Raw genomic sequence first — 11,453 nt, forward strand, 5'->3', positions numbered from 1 at the left:
ACCTAAATCACAGCAGCGTCCATCTATGAAGGACGTAGGCTGTCAAACATACGTTAAGTGTTAGCCAATCATAGCAGTGGGCGTTTACTTCCGAGTCTACAATCCATCACGCCTATTCAAACAGAGCGGTCTGATGAGGGGAGTCAAAACAGGACAGAAAATATCTTATTATTTCTAAATTATGTTTTTTGATGTAAAAATCTTGATACCATTATAAGGGGACCTCGGAGAACAGTACAAAATAATAAAAAGGCAGTTCATGACCCCTTTAATTTAGGCTTTTATTTACATCAAAACAATGATCAACACGCATACATAGAGCACATCAAATATGGTAAACATGGAAGCTTGAGCATGTGTGTGATGCACGAGAACCATGAGTAAATAGCCTAAATTAAATGAATAGCCTAAATTAAATCTGTATAGTCTTAGGGGTTTGGTAAGACATGAGGGTGAGTAAATGATGACAGAATTTTCATTTTTAGGTGAATAACCTTTTTAAATTTTTTAAAATCTTGAATCTTTAAAGGCCTTTTGGCCTTTATTGGACAAGACAGTGGAGATGCACCAAGTACTGGAAAATGACCCAAGCTGGATTTGAATTGGGATAAGCCCTGTGCAACATGTCTACCCACCAAGCCACGTCTTGGACCTTAACATTACCTGGTTGTCCAGCTGGTCCTGTATCTCCCTTCCTTCCTGGTGAGCCGGTAAATCCTGGAGGTCCCATTGGACCTGGGTCTCCGGGGTCACCGGGCGAACCTAAAGGTAGAAATGAAATCAGACATGACGAGGAAAAAGACCAGGGCTGCTTTTCCCAAAAGCATCGTAAACCTAAGTAGATCATATAACCAATGGCACCAATGGTCTCTACGATCAGCTTAGCTCACAATGCTTTTGAGAAACGCAGCCCAGATCAGGTATCAGCTATAATATTTTTTTTAACTGTACTGTGTACAATCTAAATATATCCACTAACCTGGAAGACCCTGCAATCCCAAGGGACCTGTTGGGCCTCTGCTGCCTGGGATACCAGGTGGTCCAGATTGACCACGCTCCCCCTTCAAAAGAATCGGGTTTGGAGCAAAGCCTGGCTCACCAGGAGAACCTGTGGTCAACAGAGGGGAGAGGAGTAGTAGAGGATGCATTTTCATTGGAATTGTAAGGGGAAAAATATCCAGGTTTTAAAATGACTCACCTGGTGTTCCAGTGCCACCACGTTCTCCTGGGTTGCCATTAGATCCAGGAAGGCCAGGCTGTCCTTTAGGTCCTATAATATGCAGAGGTTACGTGGATAAGACTCATTCATAAATATAGCTTCACAACCAACATCAACCTTTATGCATTTTATTACAGATTCACTTTGATGTTGTCCAAGACACATTACTGCGGGAAATAGTGGTGCTGAGGGTGCTGTAGCACCCCCTGGCGTGTAGCCCAAGAAAAAATGGGGGGGCTGGGGGTGCGGTGTTAAAAATAAATAAATTAAAATGTTGCAACAAAAAATAAATAAAACAAATTTTATTCATTTGTATATTCATTAAAATTCATGGAAAAAAATAGCCTAAGCCTACAGTGACAATAAGCAACAGTAAAACATGAATTACCTGTAACATGTCTGTGCCGGACCCAAATCAAGAATTAACGACCATTTTTACAGCCATTGCGAAGATACAAACGAGAGCGTCTATTACCTCAGCAGCAACCAATAATAATAACAATCTCACATTCTCGCTTCTACAGCGCTTATTTTGATATTTAACATTAGATCTTTCATATTCTTGGAACAAAATTAATGCTTAAGGTTGATTCAGTATTACTCTTAATGAAAACAAAATCCCACACACAACATCAGCAATAATACAATGACAGTAGCTTATATTAAACATAAAACTTTTATCAACAGAACGAATAAGACATACCCGCGTTTTTGGTTTTTCCCTTACTTCAAACGAATGGTTAGGTTGTGGCTCATTATTATTATTATTAATAATAATACAAAAGGCTATACAATAAAACAGTACGATGACAAATTTACTTATATTAAACTTTGAACTTTTATTAACAATATGAATAAGGAAAATATGTTTCACCTGCATTGTAACAAATAAACGGTCTTTGGATTTCCCCTTTTTTTAAAAAACGATCGTAGTTTGTGGTTCATTATTAGCCTATTAATTAAAACACATCAGCCATAAAATAGTACAATGGCAAATTCGCATAGGCCTATATTAAACATCTAACTTTTATTAACAAAATGAATAAGACGGATATAGTCTACTTGCGTTGTAACCCAAATAAATAAGGTCTTTCCCCTCTTTTAAAACAAATGCTTAGTTTGTGGTTCATTGTTTTATTTATTTATTTTTAATGAAAACAGCAACAATAAAGACAAACTCGCTTATATTAAACGAAGAAATTAAACATTTATTAACAAAAGTTGAGCGTTTGGATCATAGTGTCTCGCATCACTCTCGTCACGTGACCAAACAACCCCCCCTGCTCAAAATATGTTCCCGCGGCTATGCCCAGACATGTACGCTGTTATGTTTTTGTGTGGAACACAAACGAAGAATTATGAAGAAATACATATGATCAATTTATTTGATTAAAAAATATAGCAAAAACAGTAAACATTTCTGAATGTAATTTTGAAACTAATCTGTCACTGTGCTTCATATGCCATTTTTAGAATATTAAAAAATTATCCTTTTGTGTTCCATGAAATAAATAACAGCAAATGGGACTCAACAACATTAGGGTGTATAAATGATTACAGACATGTATTATTTTTGTAAACAAATCCTTAATGGTTGTAGAAGGAAAACCGACCTGGGAATCCAGGAACACCTTGAGGTCCAGTATCTCCTTTCAGGCCGCTAGGTCCTGGATTTCCTGGAGTACCCTTTTAATAAACAAATAACAAACATCATTATCCGATTAAATTAATATTATAAATGGAAATGTATAAATAAATGAACAACTCTTTATATTATCTGAAATAATTTTATCACGTGAGACAGCAGAGATAACAAAGACATACTACAACAACTATGAAGGAAATTGGTTGCCAATCATATCATTTAGCGGTCATTATCAAGAAATATCTGACCAGAGTATGTTAGAATTGACCAGTCAGAATCATGTATTCCAGAGAGCCATTACCAAAACAAAATATTGCCCTCTTTTCAGCAAAGTGTCAGAAAACCCACATAAACCAAATGCAGCCTACAATGATTCTACAAATGCAAACTGTACGAAAGCCTTTGCTAACAATAACTAAACTTTCCTTTTAAACCACATCTATAGTGCTTACCGAAAAGCCAGGGGGACCGTAATCTCCTTTCAGTCCTGGCGCACCAGGTATCCCAGGGAGTCCAGGCATGCCCTTCTCACCTTTTACTCCTCCACTACCTGGAGGTCCACGGGTACCCTCAGGGCCAGGAGAACCTTCACATTCACAGAAAAGAAATCAGTTTCTACCTGTTTCAATGGTACCTGATTAACAAACAGGATTCATCTTACAACATGAAATCATTGTCAATATTATTTAACCAAGCATTGATGTCCAGATTTGTGTGCATGTTTATCATGTATATTGTTGTATGTGGTGTGCTGAATGGTTCTGGGATATTCTTGGAGAAGGCACAAAGAGAGATCAACTAAACACTCATAACTATATTCATATAACTGGATGGCGATAAGAAAGTTAAACATCAAAAATGAAGAATGAGTCCCACTCAACCTCATATGCAGAGGTAAATCATCTAATAACAAATGGAAGTGCACAGCATGACACAGGTGAGTATCAAACCAAGATGTCTAACCTGCAGGACCTATAGAGGGGTCAAAGGTCAACGGGTTCCCAAAAGTCCAATAAGAGGAGAAGAAAAGAAAAAGGTAAAAGTTTTAAATACAGAGCACAGCAACACAAGTAATGTGATGTGTTGAAGAATAGACACGTTTTGCCAAATTGTTTTACAGAATGCATTACTGAAGAAACAGATTAGCATATTTGACATTTCATTTACATAACCATACATTACATAACATTAAAAAAAATTAAATAATAGAAAACAGAAATTTGACATTTCACAAAATTGATTAATTCACAATATTACTGTTCTGCTGTGTTTTTCAAATAGCTTTGGCGAGGAAAAGACTTATAGACACCAAACTTTTGAATGGTAGTGTGTACATGCTCATCATTATTCTGGTTAAGCCAAACTTAGCAAAAAAAGGTTCACATGTTCAACACATAACTGAATATAGCTGTACATAGTATAGTCATGATATTCCATATAATCAAGACATGCATATTCTTTTCTGCTATTCTCTTCAAAAAAATACTTGCTCTTGGAATTCTGGCTTAATTGAGTTGTTGCAGTTGGGTTGAGACATTTACATGAGACATTCATAATCATACTATAGGCAAATTCCTACACAGTAATATCCTTGTGCATGTGCAAAATCTGATAATCTACTCTAATACTAACAGGATATGGTTATCTACACTTACACTACACACCTACAATGTGGTAATGCTACCTTTTATATTATTTTGTATATACTTGTACAACCAAAGTAGAGCTACATGTGTAGACACATAATATGGATGAATCACAAATCATTAATAGGTAGATTAAATTAAAATTCATTTTAATACAGTTACGCGTTGTAGCATAAAGATCAGCTCTATAACATGAAGAAGCTGACCTGCCGAGCCTGCAAAGATCCAATGTCATCAGGAGGAGCAGAGCCATTCCCACGAAAAGTGAAGTAAAACAGAAAATGCATATGATACCCAGAACGTGCCTGGGTAAAAATAAGCCCAACAGACACTAGCCAAAATGGTCTCCTTCTTCATCAAATTCAAAAGCTTTATATCTATTTTATATGAAGTGCAGCAGAATTCATTAATGTTTTTGCTCTTTTTCCAAGGTGGAGCCCATTTTAGATAGTCTTGCAATGGCTTTTAATTTCTTACAAATCAGCACATTTCCCATGCCAGATGCACCCTCGTTTCATTTGGTGACAGACAGACATAGACAGCGTCCTGTGGATAAAACTGCAGCTTTTACTGCTGAGAAAAAGGGACGGGTGGAAGTGAAGACGCACAAGAGTGAATGATGATAGATGAATGGACGGGTGAACAGCTAACCTTGGATAGTGAAAGCTGTGTGTAATACTCATAAAGCCCTGACTGGGCAACTGTGAAACAATGACTGCACAAAACCTCTTCATGCATGCACATCCTTCACTTCTCTCTAACACATGACAAACCGGTACACAATAAAGGAAGGGAGTGATGAGAACAGAAGATCACTTGCAGTGAAGGTAATGCAAACAGTGTGTCTTGTGCTCTGTCATCTAAAGAGTGAGTGTATTTGTGCTCATTGGACATGGATATGGCATAATCATGACTGCTTGTGCAATATTCCATGCAAATCAGCCAAACCAACAAAAACAAAGCCAGTATGCCCTCTGGTTCACAATCATAATATTACATGTGCTGATGAAGTGATTCCCAAACAGGAGTACTTGTACCTGACTTTTTTGTTGAATTTCTAAAACAGATTTATGACTTAGTACTGGGGCTGACAGCAGATAAAAATTAATGTTGTTAATACATTCAATTCCTTTTTAAACTAAACAGTGTGTAAGTTGTGTGAACCACCAGACAATTTGTTTAGCTTCTTTTGGGTGTAGGCATGCACAAGAAAAACAACAAACACTGTGGTAAAGCACAGTATTAAATATTAGAAGTATGTGGTGAAGCCAGTTTTCAAAGGGATTACAAAATTGTGCTTTCGTTGGCCAATTTAGAAGTTCTGCTTAAAACAATTCTTTGGATACTTATTTTGGATAAAAAAATTATTTTATTTTAAGAGTTTGTTCTTTTTTAGACATTCTACTCCAGGCTACTCTTTATTAAAATTAAACCAAAATAAAGGCAAATGTCGGCTTGAAACCCAGAGGGCAGAGCTGGCCAAAATGATAAGATGCTTAACTTACCAGCTCTTCCGGGGGCACCAGGTGGGCCTTGGAAACCTTTAGGTCCCTGCACAGGCAGGCCTGGAGGCCCAGGTGGTCCTCCAGAACCAACTGGGCCAGGCAACCCAGGAAATCCGACATCACCCTTTGGACCAGGAAATCCAGGACTACCGGCAGGACCCGGAAAACCAGGGTCTCCTTTAGTCCCTATAAAAACAGCCAATTATTGTAAATTTGCTATGAAAATTATGATGAGGACTTTGTTACAAGTTCTCTGGTGTAAAAATGAAGATACATGAAAATGTAATTCAGTACTTTACCTGGTGAACCGGGGAAACCGGGTGGGCCTGGGCCACCAAGGCCTGGAGTGCCTAGGTAAAAAATTAAAAACAAATGATTCTAGATACATATACTTCATTGAGCACATCCAATGCACTTTTGATTTCTTTTGGATTCAGACTAACCTGGTTCACCCTTTTGTCCCGGAGGTCCTGGAATACCATCACGTCCAGCAAGACCTTTATCACCAGAGAGCCCAGTTAATCCAGGTCGTCCAGGATCTCCTGGCCTACCAGATGCTCCACTAGGACCAGAAGCGCCTGGAGCACCATCCAAACCTTTAAAGCCAGGAATGCCAGGTGCACCTTGGAATCCTGGGAGTCCTGGATCACCCTTTGGTCCAGGGCTACCAGGCAAGCCTGAAGATCCTGAAAGGCCAGGCTGGCCTTTCAGACCAGGGGTTCCAGGAAATCCTGGAGGGCCTGGTTCACCCTGGGATTTTAATAGGATTAAATATTAAAGTAAATATTCTCAATGTTTAAGCAGAAAACATGATGTTTTTACCTTTGGCCCAGGAGTTCCCGGTAATCCAAATCCTGGTGAGCCAGGATCACCTTTGGGTCCCGGGAACCCTGGTGTTCCTGGGGAACCAGACTGGCCAGATTGGCCTGTTTGGCCGTAGTTTCCTTTCACTCCAGGAACTCCTATAACAAAAAAGATTGGCTCAGTCTAGCTTTAAGAGTTCAAAGCCTCAGAAACAACGGTCAATTGTTTTGATTTGTACGAGATTGAAGAGCTGACCTGGTAATCCCATCTCCCCCATGCTACCCTTCAGTCCTTGGGCTCCTGGAGACCCTGGAGTTCCTGGAATACCAGGATCACCTTTGAGGCCTAAACACGACATGACAAGACAAAATCCATAAAACTTGTCAACCAAAACCCATTGAATAGTACATATGCACATACAGTACACTAGTTGATTGAAGGTGCTTTTTTATGGCTCAAATATGTGCACTTGTCTGCTTTACCTGGAGGTCCCGGTAGACCCGGCCTTCCATCTTGCCCAGGGAGACCAGGATCTCCAAGGATACCGGGAATACCCTTTGCTCCTGGTAGTCCGCTAAAACCTACAAAACAAATAAAGAGAATCGTGGAGTGACCAAAATATATGAGGGGATTAAAAGGATCAATTCTTTTCATTCTGAATTTGGAAAAAACACATGTCAAGGAGGGACCCAGTTTTCTTTAAATAAGAGATGGTCCCACTGATGTACCAATCACAAAGAAAAGGTATGAGAAAAGGTAATTATGAGTGGTTGACCAACATTTCTCCAAGGCTGATACACCAGCTGACACGGCATTTTTTAATTATCGACATTGGCTAATACGTTTTTCTGTTCGGTCAATAATTGTTATAAATGGGACTTTTTTGGGCATTAAATGGTCTTTATTTGAGAAAATATAACCCCCAGTGCACAGACTTTTTGGATTACTGAGTAAACTGTTGGTTACATTGTTTATTTATTTATTTTTGAAAATACCATAATACCATTTAGTTGCTATCTAAAGCATATATTTATTTCACAGATTTTAGTATATCAAAAATGTACTCATTTTCAAATAATTTGTAATTATTTGACTAAAGAATTATGTTAAATATAAATTTAATAGCAGGTTTTTAGGTTATTTCTTTAAAGTGTGCAGTATCATATGTTTTTACTTTATATTGGCCATCGGACAATCAAAAAAATCTATATTGGTGACCACTAGTATATGGGTTTAGATTTGACTGTAAAGCAAAATGTGACTGGTTGCAGCAAGAACATGCTATGATTGGCCAGCGAAATGTGGATTTGTGTGTCTTGATGGTAGAGATGTTTTAAAATCCATGAGTGCAGTGAATTCACAAATGAATGCCAGGCATAGTTGCGTTTGTGACATAAAAACATATTTGTGAACCTCCTAACACACACACACACACACACACACACACACACACACACACACACACACACACACACACACACACACACACACACACACACACACACACACACACATATATGTATATATACAGTGGGTAAAATAAGTATGGAACACATCACCATTTTTCCCAGTGAATATATTTCTAAAGGTGCTGTTGACATGACATTTTCACCAAATGTTGGTAACAACTCAAGTAATCCATACATACAAAGGAAACAAAACATATAAGTTCAGAAATTAAGTAATTCTACATGAAGGTAGCAGCTCACCTAGAGATCCGGGTTCTCCTTTTTGTCCCTTAAGTAGACTTGTAGGTGGGCCTAGGCCAGCTGGGCCTGGAATGCCTGGGTCACCTTTGTCTCCCTTTGATCCTGGGAAACCTGAGCTTCCTGGTCGTCCTGGGACACCGTCATCTCCTGCCGGGGCACAGAGCACAATAATATTTCACTCTACAAGGGACTTTATGAAATTGTTTCAGAAATTTGAGCTAAAGCCAAAAATGGTATCAGACCTTTTGGTCCTGAAAAGCCTTGTCTGCCAGGGTTGCCAGGGGCACCTGCAGGTCCTGGAGCACCCATCCCACCAATGCCTCCCTTAGGCCCTGTAATAATGATATAGGATTAGTAGAGAAAGACCATAAAGAAACAAGACATACATTGTATATATTAAATAAATACAGTAAAATGTGATAACATCAGGGGATATTGCTCTCATCATATTACCGGGCAGTCCTGATAGGCCATCTTGACCAGGTATTCCTGGACCCCCAGGTGGACCAGCAGAACCAGGAGGCCCAGGAAGCCCAGGGCTTCCTCTGTCACCTTGCAACCCTGGAAAACTCGAACCTGGGGGGCCACGGTCTCCTTTCTCTCCATTCGCACCAGGAACTCCTGATGAAGAGAAGACGACAATGGTTTTATATAGTAAAACACTACAGAGTTGTTTTACTAAGAACCATAACAGTGGTCCTAACATCAGTGTTTGATAAAGCTTACGAGATACACTTTATCGAACGCACATTTTTTTGTACTTCCAAGAAGTTATTGGCAAGTTTTACATGCATAAGGTTTATAATCCTCAAAATAATGTTTTATTAGACAAAGAAAGAATATTTTTACAAGAATATCTCTAATTCAAGATTCGTTCTGGTCTCACAGTTCATTAAATGCTTGAATAGTCCACAGGAAGAGCTTCTCCATTTATATTTGGACACATTTTTAATAAAAAAATTGCAGACATACCAGTAGACCCCATAAAGCCAGGAGCTCCAGGAGGACCAGGGGGGCCCTGAAGGCCAAAGGCAGGGGGCCCTGGGGGGCCACGAGAACCAGGACCACCAGGAAAACCAGGATCACCTAAGTGCAAAATTAAAATGCAAAGATCATTTGCAAATAATAATAAAAAAAATCATGTTAGAATAATTTAAAAGCATCTAATTTGTTTACAGTCCAACATTACTACTTAATCTCTACCTTTAGATCCAGAAGCACCGTCAAGACCTGAACGACCTGGTGCACCAGGGCTTCCAAGGAAACCAGGATCACCTTTAGAACCGGGAGCCCCTATACTGCCTGGTAATCCTGTAGGGCCTAGAGGTCCAGGTAGACCAAAACCAGGCTCTCCCTTTGGGGACAAAGACACTCATTTGAGTACTTTAAGCTTAAAGCTATTAATTTATAATACAGTCCACTTATTTATAACCATAATGCACTCTAAGTTTTTGTATACAACCAGTAAACACTATATTGCCCACAATTCATAATTCAAGCATATAAAAGTAAAACAGATGCACATAGCAGCTTCATTTCCTCCTGCAAATTTCAGTTTGCACTTGTACTCCTTTCATTATTCAGTCATCAACTGATTAAAATGTAAAATGAATGAATTAATGAATGAATCCAAAACTATATTCGCTAACGTTCAAAACTTTAAGTCTGTAAGCTTTTTTAACATTTTGAAATAAGTCTCATATGCTCAACCAAGGCTGCATTTATTTGTCAAAAAAAGAGTAAAACAGTAATATTGTGAAACAGCATTAAAATAACTGTTTCATATTCAAAGTAATTTATTCTTGCAATGGCAAAGCTTAATTTTTAGTAGCCATTACATGATCCATCAGAAACCTTTGACATGATATTTGAGACTTTTTTTTTTTACATTTGACATGACATTTTTTCAGAATTATTTGATCACTTCATATATTTAAAAAGAACAGCATTTATTTGAAATAGAAATATTTTAACACATATGTTTTTACAATCACCTTTGATCAAATTAATGCATCCATGCTGAATAAAATTCAGCATTAATTTAGTATTAATTTATTTGAGAAAAAATCCTACTGACCCCAAAATTTTGAATGAAAGTAGGGTTGCACCGAAATGAAAATTCTTGCCCGAAGCCAAAGCCGAACAAAATGAAACACTGTGCCGAAGGCCGAATACCTTTTTTATTTTATTCTACAGAACAACAGTAAAATTACAATACTAACATTTATGAATGTTGATGGAGTTGTTGCTTTTTCTCAGCTTTTATTTTGGCAGAAATCCGCAGGAAGATCTCAGTGCTTCTTTTTGTTGACAACAGATTTATAAATGATTCTCATTAAGAATTTGGGAAGATGATTGTCACAGGTATCACATTGTCACATGGCTTAAAAAAATTAATAAAAATGTTACTGAGCAACTGACGAGTAACATTGTGTTTCAGCGCATATCTTCCTCGTGCTTTGGACTTTGAACCCTGGCGCCGCGAGCTCGTGCAGCGCTGTTTGAGTACATGTAATCCGTGCATGTAGAAAACATCATTCTGCAGTTTATTTACTAATTGTTTAAGGCCATTTCGCAATTTCAATCATCATACAGTAACTAGCAACAACCACCCCTTCCTCTTCTCATCGGAGACATGAGATGCAGCACTAAGCAGTCTCTCACTGTTGGCGATTTGCGCTTGAAATGATTTTTGCGTCTTACTCGGAGAGTTTTAAATACTTTCACACTGCAAACACTTTTGCTGCATTAGTGCCCGCCTCTATTTGATCGCGTCACGTCCTTGTTTATTATTATATAATATAATATATGTATTATAATATATATATAAGGGATGCACCGATACCACTTTTTCCAATACTCGCCCGATACCGATACTTTTATTTTTGGTACTTGCCGATACTGAGTACCGATACCAATATTTTT

General features: G+C 38.3%; 1 protein-coding gene across 1 annotated transcript in view; it reads right to left on the reverse strand.

Moving 5' to 3' along the window:
- LOC107596474 (collagen alpha-5(IV) chain-like) overlaps nt 1–11,453 on the reverse strand; it is a 72,216-nt gene that overhangs the window by 19,359 nt on the left and 41,404 nt on the right. The window contains exons 29-42 of the mRNA XM_016287220.1: nt 9,732–9,882; nt 9,501–9,614; nt 8,982–9,149; nt 8,771–8,860; nt 8,529–8,675; nt 7,302–7,400; nt 7,075–7,164; nt 6,838–6,977; nt 6,459–6,765; nt 6,315–6,365; nt 6,016–6,201; nt 3,828–3,836; nt 3,317–3,450; nt 2,833–2,905 (exon numbers count right to left, since the gene is read on the reverse strand). Of these exons, the coding sequence (XP_016142706.1) occupies nt 2,833–2,905; nt 3,317–3,450; nt 3,828–3,836; nt 6,016–6,201; nt 6,315–6,365; nt 6,459–6,765; nt 6,838–6,977; nt 7,075–7,164; nt 7,302–7,400; nt 8,529–8,675; nt 8,771–8,860; nt 8,982–9,149; nt 9,501–9,614; nt 9,732–9,882 (1,759 nt within the window). The remainder of the gene's footprint in view (nt 1–2,832; nt 2,906–3,316; nt 3,451–3,827; nt 3,837–6,015; nt 6,202–6,314; nt 6,366–6,458; nt 6,766–6,837; nt 6,978–7,074; nt 7,165–7,301; nt 7,401–8,528; nt 8,676–8,770; nt 8,861–8,981; nt 9,150–9,500; nt 9,615–9,731; nt 9,883–11,453) is intronic.

Source organism: Sinocyclocheilus grahami, unplaced genomic scaffold, assembly GCF_001515645.1.
Source record: "Sinocyclocheilus grahami isolate Dianchi unplaced genomic scaffold, SAMN03320097.WGS_v1.1 scaffold219.1, whole genome shotgun sequence".
Taxonomy (NCBI): domain Eukaryota; kingdom Metazoa; phylum Chordata; class Actinopteri; order Cypriniformes; family Cyprinidae; genus Sinocyclocheilus; species Sinocyclocheilus grahami.